This window comes from Hemitrygon akajei, chromosome 10, assembly GCF_048418815.1.
Source record: "Hemitrygon akajei chromosome 10, sHemAka1.3, whole genome shotgun sequence".
NCBI classification, from domain to species: Eukaryota; Metazoa; Chordata; class Chondrichthyes; order Myliobatiformes; family Dasyatidae; genus Hemitrygon; species Hemitrygon akajei.
Genome location: NC_133133.1, coordinates 128,967,594 through 128,987,250, shown reverse-complemented (window position 1 = coordinate 128,987,250; position 19,657 = coordinate 128,967,594). Strand labels below are relative to the sequence as shown.

At 38.0% G+C, this 19,657-nt stretch overlaps 1 protein-coding gene across 1 annotated transcript in view; it reads left to right on the top strand.

Moving 5' to 3' along the window:
• creb3l2 (cAMP responsive element binding protein 3-like 2) overlaps window positions 1-19,657 on the top strand; it is a 72,342-nt gene that overhangs the window by 11,001 nt on the left and 41,684 nt on the right. The window contains exon 2 of the mRNA XM_073058954.1: window positions 18,300-18,507. Coding sequence (XP_072915055.1) covers window positions 18,300-18,507 — 208 coding nt within the window. The remainder of the gene's footprint in view (window positions 1-18,299; window positions 18,508-19,657) is intronic.

The following is a 19,657-nucleotide window of genomic DNA, read 5'->3' as shown; positions in this document are numbered from 1 at the left end:
TAGTGTCATACTCCCAGAGTATATCATTGTATTTATATATTAAACCTTTTTTAAAAAAAAACAGGTGAGATCATGGCAGATGCCTGAAAAATTGTGTGAAAGAGAAAGACTTTAAGAGTATTGTAAAAAAAAAATTTAACAAGGGGGAGGTTTGGGCTGGAAAATGTAGAGCATATAGTCAAACTAGTTCAAGTTGCTATCACCTGTGGTGAAGCAATTACATTTGCAAGTTCCCAAGATCTCAGAAATGGAGGAGCAGAAGTGAGACTGGAGGAGATTATGTTGGAAGATGTTACACTGGAAGGAATTACTTCCTACAAAGCGAAACCCAATAGCATGAATGGCAGCAATGCTTCACTACCAGATGAAATCAATGCCTTCTATGCCTGCTTTGAAAGGGAGAATATAACTACAGCTGTGAAGATCTCTGCAGTATCATTCCCACAATCCTGATTGAGAAGTTTCAGAACCTGCGCCTCTGTACCTTCCTCTGCAATTGGATCCTCGACTTCCTAACTGGAAGACCACAAACTGTGCAGATTGGTGATAACATCTCCTCCTCGCTGACGATCCACACTGGTGAACCTCAGGTGTGTGCTTAGCCCACTGCTCTACTCTCTCTATGTCTGGTTAGGCATAGCTCATACCATCTATAAATTTGCTGATGGTATAACCATTGTTAGTAGATTCTGGGATGGTGGTGAGCGGGTGTACAAGAGCGAGATGTATCAACTGTTGGAGTGGTGTCGCAGCAGCAACCTGGCACTCAATGTCAGTGAGACGAAAGAGCAGATTGTGGACTTCAGGGAGGGTAAGACGAAGGAACACATACCAATCTTCATAGAGGGGTCTGAAGTGGAGAGAGTGAGCAGTTTCAAGTTCCTGGATGTCAAGATCTCTGAGGACTACTGCTAGTACTCTGAGACTACTACTACTGCTACTGCACAGGACCGAAAGAAGCTGCAGAGGATTGTAAATTTAGTCGGCTCCATCTTGGGTACTAGCCTACAAAGTACCCAGGATGTCTTCAAGGAGCGGTGTCTCAGAAAGGCAGAGTTCATTATTAAGTACCCCCAGCACCCAGGGCATGCCCTTTTCTCACTGTTACCATCAGGTAGGAGGTACAGAAGCCTGAAGGTACACACTCAGTGATTCCGGAACAGCTTCTTCCCCTCTGCCATCTGATTCCTAAATAGACAGTGACTACTACCTCACTTTTTAAATATATATTTCTGTTTTTTGCATGATTTTAATTTAATATACGTATACTGTAATGATTTAGTTATTTATTATGATTTTTTATTCTATATTATGTATTGCATTGAGCTGCTGCTGCTAGGTTAACAAATATCACAACAGCTGCCAGTGATAATAAACCTGATTCTGAACTGAAGATGAGGATGAGAAATTTTAAGTATAAGCATTGCTTATTCAGAAGCTACTATTACTTGCCAAGCTCCATGGGTAATGGGTGAAAGGAACTTTGTACTTGTTAAGAGATAGTCAGCAGTATTCTGAAGGATCCTTGATTTACGGGGGGTAGAGTGACAAATGCTGGCCAGAAGAGTTTTAGAAAATTTCAAGGCTGGAAATGACAAAGGTATGGATGAGGATTTTAGTAACAGATGAACTGACACTGGTGGAGTATCTGTATACTGGAAATAGGCAATATTAGCAATGTAACAGATATACAGTATGATTGGAAGTGCATCTGGTATTATATGACATCAAGACTGCAAATATTTTGGTTCCATTTCAAACAATTTCCTATGAGAAGACTAAAGTGTATGGTATAAAGTGTGTCATAGACTGACCCAAATGACTCTGGACTTCCTAATAAGTTGCTACAGTATATTGTAAATCATTCATTGCTAGATATTGGTCTGTCACCTTCCAGTTTTGGAGTTCCTGTTCCAATTGCCTGTGTTCAAATCACAGAATCTTGCACAAGTTCAGTTAATTCAAGACTTAATAGTTCTCTGCAATTAAGTTGCAGTTCACTTTTTTTTGGTGTCACAGATATGCTGCATATAGTATTAATATCCACACAAATATCCCAGAATACGATAAGAGTAACTTGTGTCTGTCACCCTGTTGTGGGAATTTGCTCAACTGAAGAGCTGATAATGATTGACCACAGAGGGAGGAAACCAGAGGTCCTTGAGCCAGCCTTTATCAGGGGATCAGAGGTGGAGAGGGTCCATAACTTTAAATTCCTCAGTCTTATTATTTCCAAGGACCTTTCCTTCGACCAGCACATAAGTGCCACTGTAAAGAAGGCACAGCAGCACCTCTACTTCCTTAGGAATTTGTGAAGATTCAGCATATCATCTAAAACTTCTATAGATGCACAGTGGAAAGTATATTGACTGGTTGCACCAATGCTCCTAAACAGAAAAGCTACAAAAGGTAGTAGATAAGGCCCAGTCCATCACACGTAAAGCCCCCTACACGACTGAACATGTCTACAAGAAGCAACGTTGCAGGAAAGCAACATCCATCATCAGTGACCCACACCAGACAGGCCCTGCTCTATTCTCACTGCTGCCATCAGGAAGGAGGTACAGGACCTTCAGCACCCACACCACAAGGTTCAAGAACAGTTATTACCCTCAACCATCAGGCTCCTGTACCAGAGTGGATAACTTCACTCACCCCCAACAATGAACTGATTCCACAACCTATGGACTCATTTTCAAGGACTCTACAGCTCCTGTTGTCAATATTGTTTATTACTTTTTTTAAATCTTTCATTGTTATTATGTTTTTCTTTTTGTAATTGCACCATTTTTTTGTCATTTTTCACATTGGTTGCTTGTCTTTGTACATAGTTTTTCATTGATTCTATTGTGTTTCTATGTATATATTGTGAATGCCCATATGCAAATACATCTCAGGGTAGTATATGGTGACATATATGTACTTTGGTAATAAATTTACTTTGAACTTAGATTTCTACTAAAACTGGGCTTGTGTGGTTTCTTTTGGGAGCTGTATGAAATGCATGCAATTGATATCATTCGTGCTAAGGTGAATCTTGCATGGCAGTGGCCAGATCAAGTTCCCAATGGATCCTACCAAACCATAGCTGATCATTAATGCACTCTAACCCTGGAACAACTATTTAATCCCTGAATTGAATATTAAACAATGAGTATGATTTCTAGGATAAGATCTTTTATTTGATGGAACATCTCCAAATATTTGGATATTCCTGTTTCTCATAGCCAATTGAGGATATAGAAGTGATTAAGATGTGTTTCTTTACCAATGTATTTGGTTTACCACAGCTTCCCATTTTATTTTGATCTTGGCTGTCCATATGTCAAACTGATTTTAAAAATAAATAATTTATTCAGTGAATATCTTGTAGGCAGCGTTTTCATTCTTAAGATGCAGGGATTCTATGCCACTTAAATTTCAGTGAATTGCTTCCTTGGTTCTACTGATCCTAACAGTTGCTGCACTGATCATGGTTGGATCAAAAATTTGGAGAAGTGGAAGAGTAATTGGCTTCTTAATGGAAAATACCTGCTTTTATCTGCATCTAAGTGTTTTCCTTGTGAACTTTGATGTGAAATGCCTATGCGTGGATATTTGGGAGATTAGGTTGGCACAGTTGTGCTGTACCAGTTGGATTGGCACTAGTTTGAGGTGTCTAGAACACTTCAAGAAATAGAATGAGTTTGACTGTAGTAAATTCAGAAGGATTTCTCTGCCAACTTCCAGCGAGGGCAGGTCATCATAAGAGTCTTCTTCAACTGTGGCTGAATTACAGCCCTCTGAATTGCATTTTGGATCTGCATGATGACCTAGTACACACAATCTCCCATTATGACAGTAAGAAGGATAAAGGGAGCAGCCACAACCATCATGCACATCCTTTTTCCAAGCAGAATCGCAGTTGAAAAGACCTTGCAAAGGCACCTCTCTGCCCCTTTGGTTTGGGGAGACAGGTTGGGGAAGCAACTCTCCATAGATAACTGAGGGCAGAAGTCCAGCAAGAAACCTGAGACCTAAACAATAAATAGTGAGTGCAAAGAATGCAGGCAAGTTAGAAACTCCATAACATGCATGCTCTAAAGCTGTTGTGGACCAAATACCCATAGCCATAAATGACTCAAATCCAAGGGTGACATCGCCCTATCTGTAGCAGATTCCAAAATCCCAAATTGGCTTCATTAATTATCTCAGAACCCACATAACAGGAATAGAAATGGGCCTTTGAATCCATGGAACTCCCTAAGAAGAAGACTACTGTATTTTAAGGCTAATAGTTGTTTCCTTTAGTGGGAGAGTCTAGGAACATAGGGGCACAGCTTCAGAATACAAGGACGTCCTTTTGGGACAGAGATGTGGTGAATCTGGGGAATTCATTGCCACAAATGGCTTGGAGGCCAAGTCATTGAGTATATTTAAAGCAGAGCTTGATAGGTTCTTGATTAGTAAGGGCATCAAAGGTTACAGGAAGAAGGCAGAAGAATGGGGTTGAAAGAAATAATAAACAATGAAATGGAGCAGACTCACTGGGCTAAATGACCTAATTCTGCTCCTGAGTCTTACGGTTTTGTGGTTTTATGGAATGAAGTGTCTTTGGTAGCTGTCACCCTCCACAGTATTGCAGCCATAATGAACCATTGTTTTCAAGAAGGGATGCTAAGCTGTTCACTGTGAACAAGGATGGGAGGGACTGTATAAAATCTGATACTTTATGTTTCTGTTAGTAGATTTTATTTTACATTGGAATGTGATTAAATTGCTAAAGTAAACCTGCATAAAATGTGAGCTTCGATTGATTTACAAATTTTCCAACAAACTGTATATGTGAATTCTGATGGCATTCAGAGCTAGCTGATTGTAATGCATGCTGTACTGAAAGTGGTTGCAGCGTAAATATAGTGCGCACAATCTCCTTTATTAAATTGCATAGAGAAAAACCATTTTACATTTGATGATATGGTAATCTTTTTCTGCTTCAGATTGCACTAGAATACATCTAATATCTTCTGAGAGCAGTATCATATTTGTTTTGCCCTATTTTAAATTGCACTAGCAGTGTTGGGCTCTTGCAGAGACGCTGCAGAATACACACATCAGATTTGTTAAAGCTGGATCAGTGATTTTATTGGCTAATGGCCCAGATATATCTGGCAAGCTTACTTTGACATAGATTTATAGTTTTGAGACAAGTGTGCAGGAACTGGTGCTGCTGGCTATTATGAGTGATAATTCTTTGTATCTGGAGCTTGCATTATTTTTACTCACTGATTTGTTTTTTCATACTGAATCCAGTACATTTGTGGTAATAGGCACAGAAAATAAAGCTGAACAGCACACACAGGATGCTGGAGGAGCTCAGCAGGTCAGGCAGCATCTATGGAAGGAATACATAGTCGCTGTTTCAAACTGAGACCCTTCATCAAGACCGAGAAGGAAGGAGGCTGAAGCCAGAATAAGAAGGTGGGGGGAAGGGGAGGAGTACAAGCTGGCAGGTGATAGGTGAAACCAGGTGAGGGTGGGGAATAATGCTTGAGGTTCTGGTGAATAATTGGCTCAAGGTAGTTCCTGATAAATCCTCAATTTTACATTGCTAGTTAACTATAGCCTTTTGATGGACACATTGCTGTTACACGACAGCAATGTAGGTTTATACAAAAAGCTGTGATCTTCATCATCAAGGATGACCATCCCGTGGTGCATTTTAGAAAATCTACAGCCACAAATCTAATAGTATGCAGTGTGGTCTGATAGACTTCCTGTCTGAAATAAAAGCAGAAACTACTAGAGATACTTAACAAGTCAGGTAGCATCTCTGGAGAGAGAGGAAAACCATGTTTCAGGCTAGATGACCTTTCATCAGAATTGGAAAAAGTGAAAAATCTAGCACAGCTTACATTGCAGAAAGAGAGAGAGCTGGATAGAACAAAGGGAATATCTGTCATGGTGAGGACACCAAGATTTACTAGTAAAAAGTGCTGTTGAATCCACCTAAGGGAGGGTGATTAATGCATGCTAATCACAGCTAATTTTTCTAGAGTATCAATAGGGGACATTGTGAACAGTGGAGCAAAAGGGGGAAAAATTGAAATGCTGGCTCAAGTAAATGGAAACCATAGTAGTTGCTGGATTCTGAAATAAAAGGCAATGGTGGAATATACACAGCAGTCAAGCAGCATCTGTAGTCAGGGATGGGGAAAGGGAATTAATGTTACCAGTCGACAAAGTTCCATCTGGGTTGTAGTTTTTCTTTTCGAATGAAGGAAGAGAATTTGTTTGTGTGAACCAAGCAGTGGGGGTAAATAACACAGCTGCTTTCTAGTGATTTGTATGATGAGAGTGGTTATTAGCAAAATCTGTCTGCATGCCATAATTCTTGCAGATGTGAAGTTAACATCTGACAGTAGTTACACTTGTCTGTTCATGTTTGGGTTTTTAAAATTTGTTTTATGGAAAGTTATTGAATGTCTTAAGCTGCTACTTTTGCCTCAAGCAGACTGCACCCGGAATTTGAGTGATTGGGATAAGAGTCTGTTACCATTCTAATTGAAGGATTGTAAAATAACAGGCTGAGGCGAAAGTATAAATTGGTACATATATTTACTGATATGGAGAAAAGAAAAAGATTGGATTTTTTAAAAAAATCAAAGCTCTACAATTAAAAAAAATATATAATGAAAGATTAAGATTTCAGGTTGATAATTCAGTACCAGTTGAAGTTGATGGGCAAGAGTTAGCTTTCATCACATCTGAAGGATATAGATGAAAAGAGAAAAAAAGTTGAGCTTCTTTGAGCTTATTTGATATCCACTGGATATATTCAGCAACTTGATTAAGTGTGTGCCAAACATTGTAACATATCTCAGGCATAAGCTCTCCAGTTTCCTTCGGTAACACTCCATCTTTTGTCACCTGAATTTCCTGTGACGTATGTAACCAAGAATGCTGTTAGCCATGTTGTTTTGTAGGGAAGTAAATTACCTCTTTTTTTTTCCCTGCTACCTCAAATGGTCGCCCTACATCTTTTACTATAATTTCTCTCGCTGCATTCCAGAATGTATCTATCCCCAATTCCCTTCATCTTCTTTCATCTTCAAAAACTCATACAATTTTTTTCTATAGGGAGAAGCGCTGTCGATGTTTCGGGCCGAGACCGGAAACGTCGACAGTGCTTCTCCCTATAGATGCTGCCTGGCCTGCTGTGTCCCACCAGCATTTTGTGTGTTGTTGTTGTTTGAATTTCCAGCATCTGCAGATTTCCTCGTTTTTACAATTTTTTTCCTTGTGTCTTGCTGAATTTCTTTGTCACTGCCTGGTACATTAGGGACTTGTATATTTTGTTAAAACTCTTGTGGTTAAGTGTAGTTTTTTTTTATGCTGACTATACTGCTTGAAGTAAACCACTTGACTTGCCAGAAGTAAGTTGGAGCTCTTGTATTTAATTTTGTGTTTCGCAAATACAGCACTAATTAATGAGATGCTATTTATTTTCAGAAGGCAAGCAAATCTTTTTCCAAGGTAACATCAGTAGTAAATGCAAATTGGAAAAATAAATGAATACTTCTCAGCACTATATCCTTAGAAAAAACACAAATTACATTGTGGGAACTGATTTGTAGAAAAACAGCCTTCTGGTGCTATCAGCAACAAACAGAATGAAAATGAATGATGCACAAAGTGTTGGAGGAACTTGGCAGGTCAGGCAGCAACTGTGGAGTGAATGGATGGTTGAGATTTCATTAAGACACTTCATACACTTCATTCTGTTACGTTCCTTTAATGTTGCTCCAGATTCCAGCATCTGCAGTATCTTGTGTCTCCTTTAAATTGAATGGGATGAGTTTATTCCTTTTATAATAAAGTGGGAGTATCAACTTGGCTTTGCTTTAACAACCCCTGATTTTTGAAAAATCGAGTTGATCTTTAGTGTTCTCTTGAATACTGAAACAAAAAATCCTTTAATCACATCTCTATTCAGCAGTCGTCACTTCTGTGCTTCTGTTTTGCTACAGAGCAATTGACTGAGCTGGTTTCTCAGTTCACTTTATTTAGACCTACAGTGTAATATTGATTTTTGACATGATTCCTAGCAATATTTGCTCCTTTTGCCCCCAAAAATGATAAAACCAATTTGCTTTTGTAATTTGAATCACATTGCTTACAAGATATTAAACAAACATAAATGGAGTATGAGTTCTTGGTGCTACGGATTTAATTTATAATTTGGATAACGTGTGGTTACGAGTATGGATGGAATTTCTGTGTATGGTTGTTTGTAAAGGTCGATATATAAATGAAAGCTTTGTGTGTGCACAGGAGTGTGGCCACCTAAGGATTTTGTTAATAAAGGTCCTTTTGAGAGAAGAAACTTTATCCACAGATGGCATCCAGATGTGTGACTATCCTTTTTTATTCATGCTCATACCCAGGAGATATTTAGGCAGACCGATGTCTCAAGTGAATGAATAAGTAGTAGTTAATGTTAAGAATGTTAGACTTTGTTCTATGTTTATTGGTTTGTACCTCTGTCATACAGGATGCTTCGTTGTACTGGATTTCACACAGGATTGTCTTGCAGCTGCAATGCAGCATTTCCTTGAGAACACTAGGATTCCTAATTTGCAGCCCTCCAGCAGTTCACCTTTTTGTTAATTTCGAGGAGATGTTTGAGTGAAAGCTCTCAAGAACAAATGTAATTGTATAAGTTGTGGCAGGATTACAGTGTTCACTCTGTCCTATATCAGTCAGTCTTGGGCTTGCTCAGAACTACTGTGTCTGAGATGGCCTGAGTATTGGAAGCTGATATATCCATTGCTCTGCTGTATTGCTGGATTAAACATGGAGTTCAATGGTACAGCTGAAAGTGCTGGGTTTCTCAATTTTTTACTGGAGAATTTACTTTTATAATCTTGGGTTAGTCAAATCAGGCATAGGATCATAAACCCTTTTCAAATGACTTGGAGATTAGGTGGGAAATGGTAACGTTTTCTTTAAAATCACTTGTTTGAGTTTCTGGTAATTTTGTGATTGCATGTTTTTAATTTGACTTGTTAATAGTGAATTTCCATTCTTTTGTTTACAAATATCTTAAAGGTCAAAGTCTGGGCCATTCTGGGTGCTGACCTCAGATAGTTCATACGTTAAGACTTGGTCACCACTGAGGCTGCATCAGACTTCACCACTTGACACCACTTTTGTTATAGGACAGATGTTATCAAACTGAATACAATTTGAGATCTGTGAGGATGCAGATGTTATTCACAAGATGTTGCCTGAATTAGAGGGCCTGAGTTCATTGGAGAGGTCGGCCATGCTGGATCTTTTTCCTTGGAGTGAGGGATGCCTTCATTGAAATTTATAAAATCATGAGATGTATGGATAATGTGAATGATCTTTACCAAATGTAGGTAGTTGGGACATATAATTAAGGTGAGATTGAAAGCTAACCAGAGAGGTGGCTTCTTTACACAGAAGGGTAGTGAGTTCCTGGAATGAGCTGTCAGAGGAAGTGATCAAGGCAGATTCAGTTGCAACATTTAAGAGGCACTTGGATAGGTTCATGGAGGGGAAACAGCTTGGATGGTTATGGGCTGAAATGCAGGGAGGATGCTGTCGTTAGCATGAACCAGTTGGGCTGAAGGGCATGTTTCTGTGCTACATGACTCCATGAACTAGGGGCGAATACTTGACCAACTTTCTCCAATCAAGTATGGGTGGATGAGGAGCTTGTGCACAGCCTTAGTTGACAAGCCAAATCCAGCCCAGTTTGGCCCATCGTTCGTGTATTGGGCTTTGTACGGAACTGTTCCTCTGTATCATTGGTCTACAGAGGTGAAGATGGGACCTGTGTGCTGAGGATTTCTTACTTGCCTCAGCTATTATTTGGGGTCTGAGGCTGCTCAGATTGAATATTTTTAAAGCAAATGTGGATAAATAGTTTCTTTCTTTTTAAATCTTTTTATTAGTTTTCAAACAAGCATGAGAAGAAAAGCATCAAGTACAGAGAGCTTGAGAGTACATAATTAATAGGCTAGAATACAAATACAAACAATTAATAATTCACATATAATATCCTCCCAAACTCATAGTAGGTTACAAAAAATGGAAAAATAAGACCCCCCCCCAATAAATAAATAAATACATACATACATAATGGGCAACTGGGTGAATGTTTACTGGGGAGAGATGGGATTATAGGGTTCAGAACTTCCATGATCTTACTAAATAGTGGAGTAAGCTTGAGGGGTCTTATTGTCCTATTCCTGATCCCAACTGCTATTCACATAGATGGTTCTGCAATGTGCAGACAAATTATTCAAACTGAGGTTGTTGTAAAATAGCAATTACAGCAAAATATATATTGTTTACACTCAGTAGAGAAACTGCATTATCCAGCAGATTTTTTTTGGCAAATGTGTCAGACAACCTTGTGTTAATAATTCTTGGAAGGTATTGTGCTACGAGCATTTTCCATTTCTCTTCCCTTTTTTTGCCCTCCCACTGTAGAAGGTAACTATTTACTTCATTTCTGTAGCTTTGATCCGTTGCAAGAAAACTTAGCAGAGTCAGAGTATTAGCTGAGCAGTTGAGGAGACATGAGGATCTAAATTTCTAATCAAGTCTACTCATTGCCTTGAAAGTAGTCTTTACTTGTAATTCTCCATGTCATTTTCATGAAACTTTTAAACCTGTACCCCTGGTTCTTGTCACGCTGCAGAAACCGGCATAAGCACAGGCCTGATGAGCCTATGAGGCTTGGGACAGACTTTAACTTTAACTTTAACCCTGGTTCTTGAGTCAAAAGGAACAATTTTCCTTTGTCTGCCTATCATATCCAGTAATTATCTTTTACATTGTTTATCAAGTGTCCCCTATTTTTTTTTTGTTCCAGGTTTCTGTTGTCTAACCTTATAATTTCCTGCACCTTCTCTGAGGCCTTCACTGAACTGGTCAGAATTGGATGCATTACTGACATTGCAACCTAATCAATTTGTTACACAAGTTCAACGTAATCTTCCTGCTTTTGTGTTCCATGTGTCCTTTTTATGATCTCTAGGATCTTGTCTGAGTTTTACTAATTACTGTATCAACATACCCCATCATTTTTACAGGTTTTTGCACACACACTCACACCCCTCAGTAGATACGTCAATTCTCTTGCACCCTTTAAAACTGCTTTTTACCATCCACCCTCATCTAGGGCCATAGATGGCACTTGCATTTGCACATGTTTGGAAGCTACTCTTCAACTTTTCATAAATTTGTTCACTGAAGTATTCAAGAGAGTAGGCTTTATACTCACATCCACATAGATTATCTACCAACCTGTTCCTGACCCAACATCTCCCTCTAACAATAATGATACTGGAAAAATATCTCGGGGACCACCTCTCAGTAGTGATGAAGAAAATGTATATAAATATCATGAATTACATTTCCACTATCAGCTAATTCTGCTAGTTCTTTGGAATTTTTTTAGTTCACAATCCTCAAAGAATCATACTTGGATTGGAATTTTAAAGCATGGAAAATACTCATCTCTAGCTAGCCAGTTTTTATTTTAATTTCACAAATGTCTGGCAATTCAATGTAACTGAGTAAAATATACATCTGATCCTCTCTGGTTACCTGAAATTCAGGAGGACTGGATGTCATGAAAGTCAACTCCAGTCTTGTAGGCATTGGGACTCTGTTGAATCCAACAATTTCAGATGGCTGGCCTTTCCTATTTGTGTCAGACGTGTTGTTGCAGAATCAGGTACAGGCAACATCAACTCTGTTCTCTCTCATAGATACTATTTGCTTCCTGATATTTCCAGTTTATTTTTCTTTTGGATTTCCAGTGTTGTGTATCCAGTATGTTTTCTATTTGGGTTTTTTAAACCCCTATATCTCTAACTCCCCATCTATATCTGCTAACTTGCTGGTGCAAAGCACATTGTGTCTCCTTGGTAATGTTGCTTTCCGAACTATCACAGTCATTGAAAATCACAACTTGTCGATGCTGGAAATCTGCAATAAAGGCACAAAATTCTTAAACACGCACATCAAGTGAGGTAGCATCTATGGAAACAGCAAAAGAACAGTTCAGTTTGAAGAGCCTTTATCAACAGTGGGAACGTGAGACACTAAATTTTTAAGTTACATAATTGATGGAGGAGTAATGGATAGGATAAAGGGATTATCTTTGTGAGGGTGATATCTGTGTTGCCCTGGTGATTCTGATTTAAATGGGGGCATTTACAGGACATTAATCTCTTAACAAGCCAAGCCTTTAAGTATTGGGAGTCTTTCTGAGTATTTCCAGTATGCTTTGTTTGTGTTCCAAATTAAATTGGTCATCAGTCCTTTGAGGTTAAGAGTAACTTGCTTATATTCTGTGAGTTCTGAGCTGGCTTTGTGGGATCAGTTGATTTGAGGCCAAGAGAAAAGTTCTATTTCACCTGGATTTCCCTGTACTCTCAAAAAGAGAATCGAGCATCTCAATCCCTTTCTGAATGCTTTTGCTTCAGTTTAATCAGTAGTGGGGTGGAGAGACCTATATGTTGATGCCTTTGAGAACTCATTTTGCTTTCTCTGCTCTTCTGACCATAATTTTGTCACAGCTTAGTTCAGAATTGGGAGTCAGGTATGTGAACTATGTGGCACACCCTTTGCAGCCGGCTGAGTGTAATCTGAACCTTGATGCTGTGGATTATGGTTTGGAATGGGTTGGCGACACTGATGGACTTGGAATTGTTTAGGAAATAGTGCTTCTGTCCCCTCCTGAATGCTTTTCTTCAATGTCTGAGGCCAAAATATGGTTGGAAATTGCATCTATCGAACTCGATTTTTATTATGGATCATTTGTAGTGTACTACTGAGATCACTAGGAAAGCTTTAGTTATTTTTGTATTGTGTAGAATGCACTACATTCTAAAATCTGATTTCACCTTGCCATTTCGGGTAAGTCTGAGTAATACCATAGTACTGGAGAAAGAGCAAAGCTATGATTATCGAAGCTTTCTTTATATCAAATGCAAGAAATATTTTGGATCAAGCTCAAGCATTGCAGACATTACGTATTTTGAACAGATGTTCCAAAAATTCCTTTAACCTGTTGTGACAAGACTTATAATTTTCTTAAGTTGTTTTCAATGGACATTCTTAATTTTATTTAACCAAGGTTTAAACTGACTAATTGTTTCTACATGTCTGAATTAGTTGATTTTTGAAGCATTTTATTATAGACCTTTTTGTAAATTACTTCTCTGCTGTATTAGCTGAAGAGCAACTTAACAGAACATGTGTAACACAAATTTAAAATGCTGCAATTATCCAGTGTAGTAGACCTGTTTTTATTTAAATCCGAAATGTGCTGTCATTGCTGTTTTAAAACAAAATGTACCACCTCCAATATAAAAGTTTTTCAAACTACTGGATTTGAAATATTTCAATGACATTTGGGTTTTCATTTGAAACCTAAATTGGCTGTTTTTTTTTTTGTAAAAGAGCAACTTGGGTATCATGGATAATGGAAAAATTTACTTTGGACAGTGTGGATCCAATGCTGTTAAACTCTATACCAACCACTTTACATCCCCCACTCCAGCTTTTGTTTTCTCCCCCACACACACACTCTTGGATGTCTATAGAACAGTTTCAGGACTGATTTAGAACACAGAATGGAAATGGTCATTTATTTTCTCAAAACAGTTATACAGTCATAGAAGTGCAGCTCAGAGATTAGCCCTTCAATTCATCAAGTATGCACCTAACTGCATCTTCAAACAGACTTTCTTCATAACTCAGCACACATTTTAACCTATTTGCCAATATCAATCACAGTCTGTATCAACAATCTACACAAGTTACTGGTCTCAAGTAATGCACAATGGAAAATATCTTTATTAGATTCTATGTATAGAAGATACATTGGAATTGTTTAGACTTGTTTCCTGGTGGAGATGAAAATTGCGAAGTGTAAGGTGATCCAGGGCACAATAACTGTATTTCTTTAGCAATATTTGATGTCTGATTTAAGTGTATTGTTTATGGTGAGTGAATCTAAGGATCACTGGGTTAGTAAAGGTAAGTGCTGCTGAGTTACAAGATCAGCCATGATCTTATTAAAAGGCAGAGCTTCTGCTGTGACCAGTAGTAAATCCTTTTTCTATTTGTCATGTTAAATAAAGCAAAAATGGTAAACAGAAATAAAGTAGAATTATCTTTATCAGCAAGAAAGACTTGTGACTGTTTTAAAGACGCTCTGTTGATATGGACGTATTTTTGTTCTTCATTTGCTGATTGCTTGGATATTCCACTGCAAGGGAATTTTTTTTTGGGGGGACAGAGCTCTGTTGGACTTCAAAGGCCCACAAATGAGTATGAGCTTCCTTTGGTGCTATAGACAATGTCAATATTCATCATTCTGGTGACAAAGACCTTGTTTTTTTAAAAGTGGCAAAGTCCGTTGCCCTTCCTGCAATATCCAGATTGCAAGGACACTTGTGATTCCATTGCTCAACTCCCTCTAGTGGTTGCTGATAACAAAAATAAAAATGCTTTGCACTAAGAGATATTTAACACAGTAAATTTTGGTCCCAATAGACCAGTAATAACCAAGCTCTGACTACATTTTTCAATGAATGTTAAGGTGGAATTTGAGCATAATCAGCATCAGATTTATTTTCACAGATTGGTGCAAAACAACAAATTTTGTCAATAGTACAATTCCATGACATAGAATTAATATCCATTACAAAATAATGCAATAAAAAAGGAATAATGAGTATTGTTATGGACTGTTCAGAAATCTGATGGCAGAGAGGTATAAGCTGTGCCAGAGTCATTGAATGTGGGTATTCAGGCTCCTCTACTTGCTCCACAATGGTAGTAACAAGAAAACGGTGCATCCCGGATGGTGAGGATCCTTATGATGGATGCTGCCACCTTAATGTACACCTCAAGTTGCCCTCGATGGTGGGAATGCTTGTGCACATGATGGAGATGACTGAGTTTATAACCTTCTGCAGTCTTTTATGATCTTTTGCATCGGAGCCTTCATACCAGGCTATGATGCAACCAGTCAGAATGCTCTCCACAATACATCTAAAGAAAATTTGATGGCATACCAAATCTCCTCAAATTCTTAATGAAGTAGAACCATTGGTGTGCCTTCTTTGTTTTGCCCAGGATAGATACTCCAAGATACAGACACCCAGGAATTTGAAACTACTCACCCTTTTCACCACTGACTTCAATGAGGACTGATATGTGAGCTCTTGACTTCCTCTCCCAGAACTCAATCAATTCCTTGACTTTGCAGATGTTGTCAGATCCAAAATGAGTCACATTTATCAGTCTCTGATCAGCTAATTACAGAACTCGCCAAATTGGTGGCATGTGCAGTTACAGCCTATAAGCACTTTTTAACTAAAAATCCTGAAGGTTCACCTTTGGAATTAGATCAGAAAGCCATGTATCCTCAGTAGTTGACTTCCTTGGAGTGTCCTTCCTTTTATCACTTATAGTGACAGCAGTGAGTACACCTGGTAAAGTACTAAGGAAGCTTGCCTACTACACTGGTGATATGGCTTTTGTATGCAGATGAAAACTCAGACGTGGAGGACCCTTAAAACACCAGTGTCAGCTACAAGGGCTTAATACTTCCAGAAGTGGAGGCTGTGAAGAAACCCACAGAAGTTCATGCTTACTGAATTCTATCTTGCAAACTGCCTGAGAATTGTAATAATCAACAGTGTATTCTGTCAAGAGGTAATACCAAAGCACAACTCCAATGTATCTTAAAGTGACTTTTGATAGATTACTGAGACTGCAATCAAGATCAGAGCAGAAGTTAACATTATCCAGAAAATTTCAGGTACTACATGGGGACCCAGCACAAGAATACTTAGGATACCACTTTCAGCAAACTGACACATAAAGCTTACTGAGGAATCAGAATCAGGAGTACAGCTAGGTGTACTCCAGCTGTACAGGCAGTCACCAGGTCCTTTATATTGGCTCTAACTGAGCAGTTAGCAGTGTTGTCAAATATTGCCACCCATATTTGACAACACTTTGATAGATATTTGATAGATATTGTCTATTGTCTATTGTCTATCTATTTGATAGATATTGTCTATCCCACCCATCAAGAAGCTCCAACACACTATCAGCAACTCACACATTTATTGAAAAATTTTATTAATTTACAAACAAATGCATATCTCTCAAGACCTTGAAGACTCAGTCTGCTGTATAACTTTAAGAAATCCTTCCTTGTCCTGCTATTGTCAACTTCAACAGTGACATCAATTACTTCAAATGAAATAAAAGCTAGAAAGGAACCAATCCAACAAGAAGAACTGCAAAACCAAATATCAAGATTCTTGGAGCACAAATAAATTCTAGAAACACACTGCAGGTCAGTTGATATCTATAGAAAGAAAAACTTCATTGCAACCGATACAGTGAGAATAAAAGTATGTTTTAAGTTTTAAAGTTGGAAAGGAAATGTTTGTGGTAAGACTGAATCCAATGTTGCCCCAGAAATAAGCTTACTTTCAGTGCCAGTGGATGAATCGGGGTGGAGGGGGGGAGAAAAAACAAAGGAACTCGTTGGCTAGAGATCTGAAACAAGAAAATCCTGGAAATACCCAGCAGATCATGCAGCATTTGTGAAGAGGAAACAAAACTAAGTTAATACTACAGGTTTTTCAATTGAAATTCCAAACTGCATCCAAGCAAAACATGACATTTTAATGCATATGTAGCAAATGAAACTTTCCTTCATCCTTGAGTACTGTAAGCCCGATGAAGCAATGGACTATTTGTCATATTCTGCACACAACTCAAATCCAATGGATATGGAGGTATTTTTGAGGTGAAGTCCTTCTCCAAAAAAAGGCCATGAACCTTAAAAGCAAATTTTCGAAGTTTGCTCCAACTATATACAAGAGCAAGACTTGAATTTATATAGCATCTTTCTTTTTCCTTAACAGAATGTCCCTAAACATTGGACCACATTTCAAAAAAGAATCATTTACTATAATATAGAAAGCATTACATATAAAATTGAAGATTGGGTCCATCTGTGATCCCAATCAGCAACATTTCCAATATAGTTTTGACTGTTTATGAATGTGCTATCATTCATATTTTTTGTCTTTTATTCTTGCATTTGGAGTGAATTCAACCTTAATACTCTTCTGGGAGTTGAAAGAAAATCCCTGAACCTTACTTGCATTCTCAACACAAATGAATTTTGGTATTCACATCTTTAAATTTCTGGGTGGGCTTGCATTGTGTTGAGAAGTTCAAGCAAATTGGCGTATTCCATTTTTGGATGATACACATATTCTATATCATTTAATTACTAATCCCACAAAACTAAAGGGAGACCATTTCTCATGTTGTTCTACTTCTCGTAGGTTGGAAAATCATCTGAGTGCACGTTTTATAACTTAGTGATAGAGACATGCAGCCCGCCAAATCGACTCCGACCATAGGCATCTACTTATTGACAGACATTTGATGGCATTTAAAAATGTTACATTCAATCTCTGTACACATTTATCTGACTTCTTGAATCATATTTAATCACTAAAAAAGAAGTAATCAGAAAATCTCACTTCTAGGTTCAAGGCAAGAAAATACTTTCTGGATTCTGCTGTTAGAATGCGCATGCAAGTATATAGTACCTGAACTAATGGTCAGTTCTCATATTAAACCAAGAACTGCACAAACATTGACTAAATTGACTGGAATTTTTCTCAATGAATAATTTATTCTCTCCATTGGTTATCCATTGACAGCAAAGCTGCAACGGTAGCTTGTAATTAGCACACCCATTAATTTGAAATAAAAACACACTGAGCAGGTCAGGCAGCATCTGTGAAAGTAGAAACTGTTAATATTTCAGGTTGATTTACCATTCATCATTAGAACTGCTAATGAAGGAAAACATGTTAGTTTTAATTTGTGCAGAGAGAAGGGAGGAAAGTCAAAAGGAGTATCTCTAAAGGTGAGACCATGGTGATAAGCTGTTAATGAAGCTATGCAGTTGATAGCTTAGCAGGATTCCAGAGAGAAAACAATTAGAGGGACACATTGAAGCAGTGAAGTGCATGTCAAGACTGAAGAAATGGCCTAGTAGTTTAGGAATTCTTGGAAGAAGGAAAAACTGAGCTACTAACATGGGCCTTTGGCTGTTTCTGTATGACAAACTATATTTCCTGAAAATGTCATCATGACAAAGTTTAAAGGTTTGTTTAAGTATACTTAAAGATTTAAAATTTTTCATCTGCATTTCTCCTCAGCACTTCACAGAGATGTTGGATGAATTTTCCAAGGACATGCTGGGCCATCTTTTCAACGATCCTTTCCTTTCTGATAAAAATGAACTGATGGATGCAGAGCTCTCACCTGCTCCTCATATTCAGGCTGAACATAGCTATTCCTTAGCTGGTGACTCCAGACCCCAGTCTCCACTCACACAGCTTTCAACTGAAGATGATTTTAGTGAAGGTATTTATATTTTGCTTGCTTTAGGTTTGAAGTTGAATTAAAAGAGGTTTAGAATATTTTAAAATTTTTAAAAATGTGCACTTTCTTTGATTAGTATCTTTCTTGGATCAGAAATCATTTTGAATGGGAATGTTATGATTTGATTCTATTTTGTGATGAATATTTCTGCAAATGAAAATTATTAAATCCATTCAGAGATGCCCTAGTAATCCGGGATTTTAAAAGTAATTCCCAACATTGATGTTGGCAATAGATCAAGCAAAAATGAGGTTTAATGGGATTACTCTATAGATGAGCTGGGTGTGAAGATGGCAAATGGAAGATTTAATTTGGCAAAATATGAGGTGTATGAGACAGAAAAGCAGAGTATTATGTAGTTGTGACCATTTTTGAGAAATGTTGATGTTGAAAGCAACTTAGGTTTCCTTCTACCCATGTAAACATGCAGCAAGGCAATAAATAAGACAATTGGTATGTAAGCCTTTATACAAGAAGATCTGAGTGATGGATATCAGATTGTGATTGCATGGGGTGTAGTGGTATTGTACAGTCTTGGTTTCCTTATGTAAAAGGTGATATGCTTGCTATAGAGTAAGTACATCAAAGATTCACCAGATTCCTAGGATGGCAGTTTTGCATTTGAGAGGAGAGGAAATTAAGTAGACTAAGCATTTAATCTCAATGGTTTTGAAGGATGAAGAGTGAACTCATTGAAACTTCTAAAATTCCCTGGGGGTATGACAGGGAAGATATTTTGCTTGGCTGATAAGTGTAGGACCAATGGTCATGGTCAACAGGTAGGCCATTTAGGACTGAAATGCAGAGAAATTTCTTCACTCAACATGAAGATCCAAGATCTTTGGAATTCTATGTCCTGGAGAGCTGTGTTGGAACAGTTATTAAATTACTGAGTTTGATATTTCTGCACATTAAGGGAATCAAGGGATATGGAGATGGGGCAGGATAACTTAAGTTGAAATAGATCAGCCAAGATTTTGACTAATGGGAAGCATACTTGAAGACGCAGGTGGACTGTTTCTCTAATTCTTAATTGTAGTGAGCTTGGTAGTTATTTGGTACTATTTTACCTTGCATCTAGAGAATGTAACTTTACCTTAAACCTGTCTTACTTAAACTAATCTGGGTTGTG